Source organism: Nuphar pumila, chromosome 14 (assembly GCF_984573655.1).
Source record: "Nuphar pumila chromosome 14, dmNupPumi1.hap1.1, whole genome shotgun sequence".
In the NCBI taxonomy this organism is placed as follows: Eukaryota; Viridiplantae; Streptophyta; class Magnoliopsida; order Nymphaeales; family Nymphaeaceae; genus Nuphar; species Nuphar pumila.
The window spans coordinates 89,751,094-89,767,665 of record NC_143262.1 but is presented as its reverse complement, the minus strand read 5'-3'; the positions used below and the strand labels follow the sequence as shown (position 1 = coordinate 89,767,665).

The 16,572-nt window shown below is 36.9% G+C and overlaps 1 protein-coding gene across 2 annotated transcripts in view; it reads right to left on the bottom strand.

Annotated features, from left to right (window-relative positions):
* Nucleotides 1-16,572, bottom strand: part of SGR2 (shoot gravitropism 2 (SGR2)) — a 119,623-nt gene that overhangs the window by 37,588 nt on the left and 65,463 nt on the right. For both annotated transcript variants that reach the window (XR_016427735.1, XM_089987935.1), the window contains exons 6-13: nucleotides 16,403-16,555; nucleotides 14,531-14,581; nucleotides 6,296-6,466; nucleotides 5,443-5,592; nucleotides 3,112-3,177; nucleotides 2,443-2,994; nucleotides 2,158-2,242; nucleotides 1,854-1,972 (exon numbers count right to left, since the gene is read on the bottom strand). Coding sequence is in view for 1 of the 2 variants with exons in the window: in XM_089987935.1 (XP_089844061.1) it covers nucleotides 1,854-1,972; nucleotides 2,158-2,242; nucleotides 2,443-2,994; nucleotides 3,112-3,177; nucleotides 5,443-5,592; nucleotides 6,296-6,466; nucleotides 14,531-14,581; nucleotides 16,403-16,555 (1,347 nt within the window). In the remaining variant the exon portion in view is untranslated. The remainder of the gene's footprint in view (nucleotides 1-1,853; nucleotides 1,973-2,157; nucleotides 2,243-2,442; nucleotides 2,995-3,111; nucleotides 3,178-5,442; nucleotides 5,593-6,295; nucleotides 6,467-14,530; nucleotides 14,582-16,402; nucleotides 16,556-16,572) is intronic.

Below are 16,572 nucleotides of genomic sequence, written 5' to 3'. Positions count from 1 at the left end.
TCTATCTGGAAACAATTAAACTTGAAAAGAATATTTTGGAAGAAACGAAATTCCAAGATTAAATATACTAACAATTCAGCAGGTTTGGGTGTCTTTTTTAATTACCGAAAATTAGGTGGCATTGAAAGTTCTCCCAAAACTAGCATTGCTTTGTGTGTTCTAGCCAAGACTAATCATATCAAACTTATTTGTTCTATCATGTGGCAGTAACACTCAACTCGGATTCTTATGCACTAATTTGCCAAATTTCAGAACAAGTTTCCTAATTTTTTGCTCAAACATCAAGGTTTTCTGGAAACTCGATTTGGGACGTGAGGATGCATACCTATAACTAAGTTGGAAATGATAGTGTTGTGACAGACATAAAAATGCATATTATAATATCGAAAAAAGATAATGAATCATGAGGGTGATCATGGCGAAGGTGAATACAGTGATAGTGGACAATGCCTTAACAGGTAAACAATATTATCACGAATAAATATTAATGAAAATGATAAAAAATGGTTATACAAAACAACACGGGCCCACACTCAATAAACAGGAGAAAGAACAGGTAACAATAAGATAAAAATTCAAACCAACCAGAGAAAAAAGAAAACAACATATACATCTATGTTACATGGACACTTCACCTAGGTTGAAGTGTCAGTGTCGGACACTTCCCGACACCAACACCGATGCTGACACTGACACCCCTAAACATTGCACCAACATGCCATTTTTCAAATCAGGAGTGTCCAAAAATTTAGACATGCAAGTGTCCGACACCTTAAAAGGTGTCTCGACACACTGTGTCCAATGAGTGCCATACCCGTGTCCAGTGTTGGGTATCATAGACACGGGTGTCCAGCTTTGTGGGCACTTATTAAACAAGGAAGTGTCTAGTATTTTAGAGTTGGAAGCTATGTCACATGGGTGCGGGTGCGGGTGCGGGTGCGACACGGGTGCGGCGCAATTTCAAAAATTTTGGACACGGGGACTCGGCTATATATATATTAAAAAAATAAAAAAAAAATAAAAAAAAAATTATATATATATATAAGACTCGGTCAAAGTTGTGCCCATTAGGGGACAGGTGATGAGTTGTGAAGGCATTCTGTACACTTTCTTCATACAGGAATAATTCACTTTTGGGCACTTTCTTCATACACTGTAATAATTCACTTTCTTCATACAGGAAAAAACCACAAAAACTTGAGTTGTGCCCATTCTGTACTTAAAACTTGAAAGTGTACAGGTTTTTTAGTTGTGATGGGTTTTTTTCCTTACAGCTGTAGCCCAGAAAATTTTTAAAAAAAAATTCAAAAAAAAAAAAAAATCCAAAAAATGGAACAAAATGACCCTGGGTGCGTTGACCACACCCAGGGTCGGGTTGACCGAGTCTGAGCCGCACCCGTGTCCGCACCCGTGTCGACGCGGGTGCGGCGACCTTGGAGCCGAGTCCGTGTGACATAGGTTGGAAGATACTTACCTAGGAAGTATCCATCACGCATTGAGCATCTGACACTTCCATTAGTCTTGATGATTTGTTTAGACTTTTTCACTTAAAATCCCACATGTTCATATCACATCGTTTTGTGTAAATCGTCAAGGATCAGATTGCAAATGAGAAAGGAATGTGTATTTTATATTTTATGGATTTGTTTTCATAATTCTCTTAATCTCTCACTCTCTCACTCTCTCTCTCTCTCTCTCTCTCTCTCTCATATATATAGCCATGTCCAAGTGTCTGGTTTTTTAAGACTCGCGCCGGTGTCAGTCTCCAAGTAACATAGATATACATCTACCTTGAAGTCATGCTTTGTTATTTCAACTAATCAGAGATATAAAGAAACAGCATATATATTTACCTTGAAGTCAAGCTTTGTGTATTTAATTTGAGGGGTGTAACTCTTCTGGGTATCATCTTGATCTGGTGAATCACCCCTTAAGGCAGTCAGTTTTGGTGCAGCTCTATCTACCATATCACCTATTCATAGCCACTTATTAACACAACTTACCATAACTTCCTATAACAACAATAAAAGGGTGATCACCCCTAAAAGAAGCTTTAAGAAAACAACAAAAAAAGGGAAGACATAAGGTTGCAATTTTCCCTAGATAAACAATTGCATAAGAACCTACATAATAAGAGAAAAAGTTCATTATGATTACCACTAGGTTCTGAACTTTTAGGTGGAACTGGGATGCAATTTTTCTGTGCTGTGAGATCCTTTATCCTTTCCTTAAGGAAATTTACCTGCATCAGCAGCGGGTCCAATACAACAGCTTCACATTTAATATAAGAAAAAAGAACACAACTTTTTTCTCCAAGCATTTATTTAGTACAATATAAAGTTCGCTATTTGATGAATAAACACAAATAGAGGCATGCATACACATGATAGAGTTCCCTCTCCGAAAATATAATGAGTACAGCACCTTTCTTCTAACTTTTACCTCTTTAGCCAGCAAGGAAATTAGTTTGTCTTTATCATCATAGTTCGCTGAAACATCATCTATCATGGCTTCCTCACCATAAAGAGCATCACTTCCTATCTTTAGTTTGAAGTTGGATCCCTTGTCATACTGCTCACACACGTTCTCTGAACCATGGCTATCCTCAAGACCTTTACCAGCTATTATTGACATCTCATTCGGTTGAACTAGGTCTCCAGCCTGTTGCAGACAAGCATAAGGTTCCTCCATTGAATTTTGAGTTATAGAAATTTCAGGAGAATCTGCTTGTAGGTGTGACTTAGGGAAGTCACTTTCCTTCAGGAAGCTCGGCATCTGCTCTGGAGTTTCACAGTTTTTTGTGGCAATGGCATCATTCAGACAGGCCGAGGAACTGGATTCTGAAGAACTAGTAGCTGTGTGCAATACAGCATTACCAATTAAGCCATATTCCATACAAATATTCACCATAGGAAATGATGAAGACAAAGTCTCCTGATGACAAAGGATATCATATGAGAGAACACTCCCTAAGGAATGGCCATAGATGGAAACCTGGAAAACAAAAATACAAATATATTGAATTACACAGTCAATGGCCTCTAAAAAACTGAAATGACCAAAAGAGATCATCTGTGCTCGAAAAAGACAAGTGGTCATCCAACTAGATACCTTCCCACTATAGCCTGGATTTCTTTTGATGAATTTTGCATATAATCTATTCAATTGATTGGATACCTGAAAAAAGAAAAGTATTCAATAAAGAATTGGAAGTAACTGTGATGTCAAAGCCCATGCATCAGAGTCAGTAGATATGATAATATAACTGTATTTGACACATGAAGAACATTGACATATAAAAAAAAATTGATTCTCTAGTACAACCACAAATTTCAGAGACCAATAGAGGGTTAAAAAATTAAACATGAGGGTTGCAAAAAAGCTAATCAGTAATCACAAATTTTTCACAAGGAAATAAGAAACAACTATCCAACCAGAAAGAAAAACAAACTTGCAGGGGAAAAAACGGAGGTCAGATATCTAATAACAACACATGATAATAATGAAATGGTCATACTTTAAAAGCATAACTTGCATTTTGAATCTCTCAACCAAACCAATTGAAAACACAGCATATTGTATATTCCAAAATGCTGTGCATTTAAATATTACCAATGATGAAGTGGACAGACCATCTATAAAAATCGTTTCTTACTCCTTAGTGATTGAGGTGGGTTAATTCACCCTCATCCACCTATTTCCATAGGTTGAGCTAGCTGTTTCTAGTGATCATTGGGCCTCAATCAACGACACATTCTGAATATTAAAAACACTGAATCTCATAAAAAACTCCTCAATCTACCGATCATTACAATAAAACTGATTGCCGTAAGGTTGGCACTAGTCCGATCCTATGTCACACTCCCAGGTACACTGTCCCTAACAGAAAAGTGCACAAAATTGGCACGTCCATGTCCTTTTGGGTGTGCACATGTGACAAGGATCCTATCCATGTAAAATCATGATTACCGAAATAAACTCATAGTGTGTTGTATGTAATAGGATGGTGGCTTGAGAACAAGAAACCATCTATCTCATTCGGAAGCCATGGGGGATAGCTTCAAACTTGGACCTTGTTATCTACAATGGTGGCATAGATGCAAGCAGTGAACTGCCATTAATCCATGGTGTCTAAGACATTTAAAAACTTTGTTGGCCTAACTATTTGTGATCAACTCTAAGATTCGACTAACAACTCTAGCCGATCTTGGCTCATAAGGGAACTTTGGCTTGATATGGGATAACCAACTACAATGTTGGGTACAGAAAGATGTGCTTCAAATTAATTATGGAATACTAGAATGATGACATGGATACCAAAACTGATAGATATATGCATATCCTCTAATGTGCTGATTAGGATTTCTTTTTCTTTAATAACAGCATATTCTGCTGTTTGTGCCTCCATACTTTTTGCATTGAGCTGATTACTTCAGATACAACTTGATTGTAGGTAATCCATTCTAACTATGATTTTTTGAATATCAAGTACATTGATCCTAGGACTCCACCTCTGTTTCTTCAAACAAATGCCTTTATCAAATAGAATAAGTGACTAAGAAAATGATTAAAATCTATAAGCAAATGCGTTTGGCAGGAACAAGCCAAGCTACCTGAAGGCAGCACCAGCTCGGCACCTTTATAGCTTTATTTAAACTCCAATACCAAGCTTTCAAGCAGAGGAAAATCCAAGTTCTCTACCATTGAATCAAATTCAGATTCGGCTCTTGCTAAGGTCTCCTACTGTCTCAATTTGTCTATACTAGTTACCAGCAATCGTTATTTTGCAAATAATTATGTTAATGGCATTTATTAACCACTATACTTATTATCAGGCTATAAAAAGAATTGAATTGAGTGTTGACAACACCGTGTTAAACCATTACCAAAGAACACATCAAAATGCATATTGCTTCCATCTAATGTTCTCTTATCCATTATCTATTGCTACAGTACAAGCCAGAGCCACATTCCAGTTGAAATAATTCCTTCCTTTTGCAACAGAGTTATGAACCTCATTTCCTTCTTTTCCCACCTAATTTGTTCTTTTAAATCAGAAAATAAATAGTAATAAATCTGATACCGAGATTAAGTTCTTGTTTCAGGCTTCATGTCAAGCTTGAGCTTCTGCTTGTTTTGGGTTCACAAATCAGTAATAACGTGATCATAAACTCATTTTCACTGCAATAACCAAGCTTGAGCGGCCTAATACCCAGCTCAGTTTGACTCACTCATACCCTAACTAGAATATGACTGGACGCTGATATCTGTCTTCACATTAATACAGGTTATTAGCATCCCAGAATTAATGCACAATATGGGCAAGTCAAAAAGTTCAAATGTTTCATATAGACAGCTCTCCAGTCCCATCGCCTTCAAAGTCAGAAGAGGAATATATGCAATTGCAAATTGGAAAAAATAAACTGTTGAACAATAGCATACCGAGTTTATGATAGCTTGGCAGTAGATAGGGCTCATGTAGTACAACACATCATGGACTGTAGCACTTAATGTCATACGCAAGCCACGAACACCATTCAAGGTAATCCTTTCCACTGCACTTTCACCATCAAGCTTCAGGCCCCTTCTCCACTAGAAAAAAAAAATTGTGGTCAAATTGTCAAAGTAGAAGCTACAAGCATGAGCAGATACACACGACCCCCCTGAGCCCCATCCCCCCAAAAAAAACCCCACGACTGCAAATGCAGAACAGGATAATAAAGCCTTAATAAACCAGTTCTCAAGAAATAGTTTCCAAATAGAAGATAAACAGACTGCCCTTTCATTAGTAAAACAAATAATTAGTCAACGGAAATAGAACAATAAGAAACTATAGAAACTTAAGCAAATTCCTTCAACTAGAAACAAGCAAATATGCAATTGTATTGTCCATAACCCAAAAAACACATCTTTGTGGTATTTAAAGACCGCATCCCTTCCCTTGATCCGGAGGCTCGAACTAGCATGTTATCGCTATATTTCCCCATGCATGCTCATGTTTGTTCATGCATAATTAACTTATTTGCACTACCTTTACGTTGAATTTAATGATGACAATAAAGTGAAAATTAACAGAATAAACTCAAACTCTTGTCATTTTTCAATCTATTATGATCAAGTAGCCATTTTGACATTTAAAAAGAAATTTCTCCTATTTTAAATTTTAAGTCTGCTACCAGTTTTATGTTTTTCCTTATAGAAATTTTCTCAAACTTTTTAAGAAAATAAATCTTTTCACAACAATACTTTGTGTCTACAATCACATCAGCATATCTATCTAGCATACTTCTATTACCTGACAAGGAATAAAGAGAACTCTTTGAGTGCTACGCTGATAGGCAGTGAGATGACGCTCAGCAAGGCAAGATGCAATATGACGAAAAGTAGCAACATCATCCACCAAATTAGCTTTCTCCAATCGTTGACCAATACCATGAACCATGAACACTAAATGTCTGACAGGAACCTGGTAAGCAAATGTTAAGACAACAATGTCTCAAAATTATCCCAGTTTCAAATAAAATGCTTTAACACACTTTTATGGTTGAAAAGGATGAAAAAATAGCTTCAAAATGGAACATCGCCCTAGTTGATCTTCTTAAGAAACAGATCTCGTTTTATTAATGCTAGGAGTCCCATTCTGTAAACATAAAAGGGAGAACTGATGATTGATTGTGATTACCAGTCATACCCTTTAATGATTGAAATATGTCATCATTGTACAGAACACAGACTATGAAAGACCACAAACACCACATATTACCAGCTGATACATAAAGTATAAATAAGATGAAGTGATAACAAAAGGACATGCAGAAGAACATTTGCAAAGCAAATAAAGGAGAATCATTGTCAAATGTCAATTAGCTCAGGTGTTTCAATAATTAAGATTAGTAGTCACAATCAGTGTGGTGAAAAGTGTTGAGGCGTAGCGAGGCGCTCCACCAAAATCTGAGGCAAGGCGTAAGCCTCGAGGCGTAAAGCGTAAGCCTCAAAAAAAAAATCAAACTTAAAAATACTATAAAAAATATCTAAAATTATAAATAAATAAAAAATGCTTTATTGATGAAGCAACAACCAACAAGAAATAAAAAAATCTCAAATAAATACTGAAAAAATATGAGATTAACATGTAAAAGTAACATTAACATGTTGACATTCCTCCCTCTCTCTCTCTCACACACACACATGATGAGTTGTGGAGCCTGATTCAGAGTTTTTGCCCTTTCTGGGGGGGGCTCCCCCCCCCCCCCCCCGGAGCAGGCGAGGGTCTAGGTGGGGGGCGCCCTGGCGGGGGGGTCGTGGGGGGCAGCGCCCCCCGGAAGATTTTTTTTGGAGCTTATGTTTGAGACCTGGTTTCTTATGGATCGGATCCAGACACGTTCCTCTTCACAAACACTACCGCTATGATGCAGAAAGATGCGAATATCGAGTACAGAACCTCAGCCCCCAGTTGCTCCAACAAGCGCAGGAACAGCAGCCCCACAAAGAAATTCACAACCTGAGAGCAAAAGACTACTCACAGCTTTATCACAAAACAAAAGAAATTCGACCCATTTTAGCAGCACTGTGGAATGAATTTAGTTATAGGATCTCGTTGGGTGAACATGTCTTATTTTTCTACTGCAATAACCATAGACATATCCTGAAGTAATGCTTTCAACAGATGGCCTAATTGTTAAAATGTAAACTGTAATATATATATATATATATATATATATATATATATATATTATTTAATATTATTATATTTTCTTTTATTATTTTCTTTTTTTCCTTTTTTAGCATCTAGTTCAATAGAAACTAGATATTTGATCCAGTCAAGTTCTTGTTGGAACTTGACTGTGCAAATAGTTGTTGGACTGTAGTCCAACAACTATAATAAATGTTGTTAGACTGTAGTCCAACAGCTATAATAAGAGACGTTGGACTACAGTCCAACGTCTCTTTTGGAGAGCTCAAAATGAGCTCTCCTCTCTCTTCCACTTTTTTGTATATATAGGGGTGAACCCCTTCAATGTAAATTACTATGCTTCTTAAGCATTTTGTTCATGAATAAAGTATTATTTATTTTTCAAGTGTTCTTCCTTTTATACCCTTTCAAGGGTCCTGCTTGTAGTGTCTCCAATAGACACTTGTTTGTGAGTTATTCGTGCATTTGTTGAAGACCACCATTTCATTAGATGGTATCAGAGCTACGAAATCCTTAGATCTTGAAGTGCTTCTGCCTCGATTTTCGTGCCACATTTACAAAAGGTGTTTCATCACCTTGTTCTTGGCTCAAGAAGATTTGTTTGAAGAAAGGCGAACTTTTGATACAAAAAAAATGGTTTTGTATCCTCTCTTATTCCCTTGTCTACTCTTTTTCTTTTCTTTTTGTTTTTCTCTCTCTCTCTCCTATTTATTCCTCTCTTATCCTTGTAAAAGATGGATGACAATGATAAGATCACCATCATTCCTATGAAGCTAAATGATACTAACTATGTAATGTGGGCTTCGATTATGAAGCACCACATTTGGGGAAAGGTTTATGGGGTATAGTGGATGGTTCCGATTTGGAACCTAAACCATCTCTTACCAAGAAAGAGGGTGATAAAGAGGTTCCTCTAACGGAAGAAGAGAAGAGTAAGGCGTTAGCCACTTATGAAAAGAAATGGAAAGAGTGGAGGATAGGGCATGCAAAAATTATGTCATGGCTCATCAATAGCATAGACATTAAAAAATGCTCTAGTCTAGCTAAGTTTGAGCATGCCGATAAGGCTTGAGAATACCTCAAAACATGTATTCCCTTAAAGATATTGCACATGTATGCAATTTACAAGACAAAGTTCGAACAATGAGTCAAAAAGATAAAACTATTCAAGAATATTATAATGAGTTGTCCGAACTTTGGGAAGAGTTGGCTCTTCTTGAGCCCAAATGGCATTGTGCCGAAGATATCGAGCTTCGCCAAAAGCAACTCGATATAGAACATTTCTATCAATTTGTGAATGGTCTAAGGCCGGAGTTTGAATCTACCAAATCGGCCCTATTACATCGTGGAAAAATTCCTTCTATTGTTGATATTATAGAAGAGCTCACTATGGAAGAAAATAGACTTAGAAAAAGTACTCCAAAAGTTGATGATGACTCAGTTTTAGCTGTATCTAGACCGAGGAATCATACTCGTACTTACAAGTCGCCTCATTTTGGAAGGCAAAACGGCGACTTTGATAAAAGAAAAGTCATTTGTCATCATTGTCATGAACCAGGACACTATAGGCCTCAATGTCCAAAGTTAAAAAGAACAGAAGAAAAAAGAGTTGCATCTGTTGAATCTGAGGCAAAAGATCAAGATGCACCTGTGTCTATGGCTCAACTGATGGAAATCCTTCAACCTCTTCTCAAAGGGGTATCCTCCTCAACCGAAGCCTCAACTGGAGCGGCAGTTGCATCTTTCTCCGGTCCAGGTAACTTTCCTTGGCTTTTAGATTCTGGTGCTTCTTTTCATATGACCCCAAATGTTAATAGTCTATCCGAATGTCTTAAAAATAACTCAAGTGTGTCAAGGTTTTTACAACCGATGGCACATCTCTTAAAGTAAAAGGAATAGGATGTTTTGAAAATCTTCAAAAATCCAAAAAAAAAATTATCCCAGAAGTTAGATATATCCCTAAACTTAATTTGAATCTCTTATCTGTCTCGCAAATATCTGATTATGGATGTAATATCTCCTTCTCTTCTCATGCTTGTTGGGCACAGGATCGCCAGTTAGGGAAGCTGATTGGGGAAGGCCATAAAGAAGGACTCTATTACATGGACTTTTTAGAATTACCCAAGAATGCATTTTGTTATAATATTCAGAAATTAGAATTGGATTTATGGCACAAAAGACTTGGCCATCTTCATATGTCTAAAATTCAATATTTTTCAAGTTTGGAAAAAATTTATAATTCTGAAAATTTTTCTTGTAAAGACTGCATTCTTGGCAAAATGAAAAGGTTATCATTTCTTAGAACTTTTGTTTCTTCACGACCACTTGAGTTAATACATTCGGATGTTTGGGGCCTCGCACCAGTTATTTCCAAAGGTGGTTATACATATTATGTCATTTTTATTGATGACTTTTCTAGACATACTTGGATTTATTTTCTTAAACATAAATCTGATGTCTTTGCTAACTTCCAAATATTTCATAAAATGGTTCAAAATAAGTTTCAAAATGATATTTCCGTTTTTTGCACTGATTCAGGAGGAGAGTTTATGTCCAACGAATTTAAAGACTATCTCAATTTACATGGTATTACACATCAAAGATCATGTCCACACACTCCACAGCAAAATGGCCTAGCCGAACGCAAACATCGGCATATTATGGAAACTACTAGGACATTGCTAATTGCAAATCAAGTTCCAAAAAGTTTTTGGGCTGAAGCGGTCCTAACTGCCACCTACCTCATTAATAGGATGCCATCTTCCTCATTAAAGAATACAACTCCAATAGAAAAGCTTGTTAATTTAACTCCAGATTATTCTAGATTAAGAGTCTTTGGATGCAAATGTTTTGTTTTCACCAACAAAAATGACAAACTCTCTCCTCGTGCAATCTCATGTGCCTTTTTAGGATATGCTGATAATCAAAAAGGCTACAGGTCGATTTTCAAAATGACAAATTATATGTGTCAAGAAATGTATCTTTTTTGGAAAAAGAAAGCTTCTTTGAATTTCAAAAATCCAAGGATGCCACTGAATACTCGTTTTTAATTGATCCAACTTCAAAATCCAATGAATGTGATGTTGGATGTGACCTTGACAATGATCAAAGTCCTATTGTTGTTGAAAATGATGATAATAAAGAGCAAATCCACAGGGATGTTAGTCTACAATATTCAAGACGTAGAGAGCAAAATCTTCCATATGCATTACAAAAATACTCTGAAGTCTCACCTAGAAGAACGTCTAGAATCTCTAGACCTCCAGAAAAATTTGTGTCTTATGAATCTTTTTCACCCACGTATAGGGCCGTCATTACATTAATACAATCATATGTTGAACCATCATCCTATTCTCAAGCCAAAAATCATATAGAATGAATAGAAGCCATGAAAATAGAATTGGATGCACTAGAAAAGGCCAATACTTGGACGATCCAAGATATCCTTCCAGGTAAGAAACCTATAGGCTGTAGGTGGGTATACAAAGACAAAACCAAAAGTGATGGGACCTTGGAAAGATATAAGGCCCGTTTAGTAGCAAAAGGATATGCCCAAGAGTATGGCATCGATTATGAAGAAACATTTGCTCCTGTGGCCCGTATGACCACTGTTAGAACTTTAATAGCCTTGACCTCCATTAGAACATGGTTTATCTTTCAATTAGATGTCAAAAATGCTTTCCTGAATGGGAATCTCGTTGAAGAAGTATACATGGAAGCCCCACCTGGTATTAGTATCCCTAAGCGTAAAGCTCTTCGTCTAGAAAAAGCTCTTTATGGTCTTAAACAGGCTCCAAAAGCCTGATATGACCGATTTAATCATGTTATGCTTGATATTGGTTTTCAACCTTGTTTAACTAACACTGCTTTGTTTGTTAAGAAATCTGATGCAGGCATCATTATTCTTCTTCTCTATGTGGACGATATGATCATCACCGGAGGCGACAAACAGGGAGTTGCAAATATCAAATCTCTTCTTAAAACTCACTTTGAAATGACTGACTTAGGTTTATTAAGATATTTTTTAGGCATTAAAGTTGCTTATTCCCCTCGGGGGTATTTGATATCTCAATCTAAATTTGCTCTTGATATCGTTTCCAGGTCTGGAATTACAGATGATAAGAAAGTAGACACTCCTGAAGTTGTCAATGTTAAAATGAAAATTGATGATGGAGAACTTCTTGATGATCCTACTCCTTATAGACAGCTTGTTGGAGCTCTTTATTATCTTTCCATTACTAGGCTAGATATAACTCATGTGGTTCATACAGCCAGTCAGTTTCAGCATGCTCCCACCTCTGTGCATATGGGAGCAATTTTGCGTATTATTAGATACTTAAAATCCTCTCTTTCACGAGGACTTTCTTGCCTGCTTCATCTTTATTAAATTTAATTGCATATACTGATGTTGACTGGAGAGGTGATCCCAATAATAGACATTCAACTACTAGTTTTTGTGTGTTCCTAGGTGAAGCCTTAATTTCGTGGAGGTGCAAGAAGCAGCAGAAAGTCTCTCTTTCCTCCACCGAAGTTGAATACAGATCCATGGCAACCACCACTATGGAGGTTGTTTGGCTCAGACGATTGCTAGCGGATATGGGAGCTAAAGCAACGCAAGCTTCAAAGATGTGCTGTGACAACAAAAGTGCGATCTACATTGCAAGCAACCGGACATTTCATGAGTGCACTAAACACATTGAGATGGACTGTCACTATGTCAGAGAGGAATACTTACATGGAACCATTGATCTGCCATATGTTACATCAGAATATCAATTAGCAGACTTCTTCACCAAGCCTCTCGCTGCTCCCAGATTTCACTTCCTCTTAGATAAACTTTCGCTCATTGTACCGTAAGTTTGAGGGGGAGTGTTAAAATGTAAACTGTAATATATATATATATATATATATATATATATATATATATATATATATATTATTTAATATTATTATATTTTCTTTTATTATTTTCTTTTTCTATTTTTCTTTATTTTCTTTTTTTAGCATCTAGTTCAATAGAAACTAGATATTTAATCCAGTCAAGTTCCTGTGCAAATAGTTGTTGGACTGTAGTCCAACAGGTATAATAAATGTTGTTGGACTGTAGTCCAACAACTATAATAAGAGACGTTGGACTACAGTCCAACGTCTCTTTTGGAGAGCTCAAAATGAGCTCTCCTCTCTCTTCCACTTTTTTGTATATATAGGGGTGAACCCCTTCAATGTAAATTACTATGCTTCTTAAGCATTTTGTTCATGAATAAAGTATTATTTATTTTTCAAGTGTTCTTCCTTTTATACCCTTTCAAGGGTCATGCTTGTAGTGTCTCCAATAGACACTTGTTTGTGAGTTATTCGTGCATTTGTTGAAGACCACCATTTCATTACACTAATCCCTATCTAATGCAGTCTTTCCAAATAGAAAGTGTTCACATTATATGCGGCATGCAGCGCTGCTGACAGTCACCAATCTTGTTATATACCTTTAAAGAAGTGGTGGCGACGTGGGCGAAGGAGGAGCGTGAAGAGAGGGACAGCGAGTGGGAGAGGAGAGGAGAGGGAGAGCAAGTGGGAGAGGAGAGGGACAGCGTGCGTGATGGAGGAACGTGGGCTTTTTAAGCAATGCTTAAAAAACCCTATTTTGTAGTCAAATGAGGGCTTTGACCCTCATTTGACTATGAAAATTTAAGGCGTGTACACCTCAACATGAGGCGCGCCTCGCCTCGAGGCGTGCACCTCAAGGCGTATGAGGCGCACGCCTCAGAGGTTTGTACGTGCGCCTCAAGGCATAAAGCCCCTCGCCTTGAGGTGAGGCACGCTTTTTGCACCTTGAGGCGCATTTTTAATAACACTGGTCACAATATTCTCAAGCACTCAAATCTAAGAAGTCATCCATATAATGGATGACCTCCATCCAATGATTCTTTTCAATAAAAATAAGACATTATTTACTTTGTAAAGCCAAAGATACAACAGCAAGAACAGAAAATCAGCCAGCACCAGCTTTGTTAGGAATGAAAATTAACCTGCTTAATTTTGAAATAAAGACAACCTTCTCCATAATGACCTAACTCTTGGCTAGTATGACTCCCCATCAGTCACCAAGCTTTTCATTTTTCTAAAATCCTTGAGAAAGAGGCTGTACCAAATTCAGTAAAAAAAATGTAAATCTGGTGTTGAGCACATGAAGAAGAAGAAGAACACCAAACATCACCCTTTTTCTCTTTCAGGTAAAGGGCAAACACCATTACTTAAGTCTCTTGACTGGCTTCGGATCCCCCAGGTGAGAATGATTTGTCCATTAATTGGGCAATTTGTAGCCAATAAGGCCCCAGGGCATGTATAAAGATTTAGTCTGTCTGGCATTAAATCAATTGAGTCAAAGTTAAAAAGCTTAAGGCCCTCCCTCCCTTCTTTTCCTCCTATATCTTCCCTGAGGACACATAGCCTGCCCACTCAGACAAGCCTTGAGCTCAATTTTTGAGCCCGAGCAGGATAAGTCCAAGCCTCAGATCGCTCAGATAGCTAAACAGGCTGAGCCCACCTGGCTGTACCATGAGCTCACGGACCTATGCACACCCTGCCTAACCCAGTCCCAAACCAACCCTACACACAAATGAAGCAAAACAGGTTCTATACATCAAAATGTCCATGCATTTTGGAGAAATTGACCTCGAACAGGCCCAAAAGTTGCCGATGGACTCCATGTATATCCAAGACAACCAATGAGGTGTTGTAAGTTGTAACTCATTAAAAGAAAGGAAAACATCAAAACTCAATTTTTTTTCTGGTGAGAATATTCATGCAATTTTAGAAAGGCAATAACGAAGAACAAACCTGAGAACAATAATCATCCATTTCCTCCTCCTTTTGTTGACGCAATTCATCCTACAGAAATTACCATTTAATTGAAACAAAATAAACATGTAGATGAGACAAGGCAGTGATGATGAAACAGAACATGAATACAAAAGCTCTGATAGCATGAACATGACCAAATTACAATGGCATGAGATTGTGATAAACACATTTGATTTCTCCTGCATAGTCATAAATAAGTCCCAACAGGCTTGTAGAAACATTATCATGATTAAACATACAAAAACGAATATTGCAGCAGAATTTTACAAACATGAAAATTGTAGCAGATTAATAATACACTGATTATATCTGAGCTATTTATGAGCAAGCGAACACCAGAACTATGTTTACATTCAAAGAAAACATCATAGCTCTAAAAAATTTCATATACAAAGTGTATTTATTTGGTCAGATATGCATAAAATATATGAACATTGTCAGCATCTCAAACCTTTAGTGGACATCACCAAGTGCATCAAAATTTTCCGCCCTAACAAAACAAGAAACTGCATACTGGATCCACACATCAATCATGACAACCAGGAATAATTTTGATTAAATAATGTAACAGACAAATTTAAAAATAGTAAAAATTGATAAAAGTTCTATAATTTAAGTCTGAAAATCTAGTGAAAATATTGTGACAAATAAAATCTGTCAAGTTTTATGAAAGTTTTAGAAGTACATGGAAAAATGTGATAGGTTCACTTTCTCACTTATACGCATACAAGCACACACAGTATATGTACCAACATCGAAAACTTAGGATAAAGGTATTCAATGTGTCAAATACCATTTCCTATAATGTCACATATTAGCATTCACAGTATAGGGAACGCAATAGAGAGAACTGCCCCAGGAAGCATAACTTTCTTGAAACTACAAAACACATGATTGAAGAACCAAAAGAACTACACCAGTTTTGTCCCACCAGCAATTCTTTATGATGAGCCATGGGCTTACATCTTTTAAAAAATAAATGGGCCATGTATCTGGAGGAGAAAACCTCCGATACCAAAGAGAATGAGTTCTGTGCACAACCACTTCCTCTTTTTTAGTCTTTTATTCAAAAGCTTTTTTGTTTCTGGTGTCATCTTACAACTTGACTTAAGATGCAATCCCTACTTAAATACTGCTATGGAATAGTACCAAAGGCAAAAGCATTTAGGTTTGACACTGTTATTTGTTAGGAGGCTGTATAGACCCAACTAGACTGTTAACAGGTGGACAGACAAAAATCATCATATAGACCCCACGAAGACAACTATAGAAAAAATGTGGTTGGTGAATTTGTGCATGTTCCATGTGTCCCTCAGATAAATGTCATATACCAATAAATAGAATGTCTCAATACCAATGACAACAAAGCATTATTTACACCACAGACATTGTAACGCATAAGTATGCAGATTGCAGACTGACCAATCCATAAAGAATAAACGATCCACTTTCAAATACCATGGCTTTGTGGTAAGAAACCTTGTTTCAAAAGAAATAGAAAGGAGGCACTTGTTGTAAAGTCAATTTCCTATGTAGAGTACACAGCCTTGACACTTGGAATTTGATATGTGACTGTTATTGAAAATACAGAAATGGGAATCATGCTTCCAACAATATTATACATAGATTAAAAGGTTATTCCTCATATAGCTTCAAACCCCAAATATCATGATTTAGTATGGATGCTTTCTCCTTGAAAGAGGACAAAAACTTATGAGCTTATAATGCAAACAAAAAGCAATGCAATATTCAGGGGAACCATTACACTAAACAATCTGGGAAAAGTGGTTCTGGCATTCATTTACTGAAAGGGCTAACAATTTTGTAATTCTTAAAAGAGAGATGAACCTGGCTTGGTCTTGAAGATCCTGATGAAGCATATCCTCGCCTTAGTTTAATACCATGTCCTTTTAAGCTAATAGCATTAGAAAAACTAGTGCCATCAGAAGCGAGCCAAGCTTCCCAAGTGTCATCTTCACCTGTGAAAAGAGCATGCAAACCCTGCAGAGGTCCATCAG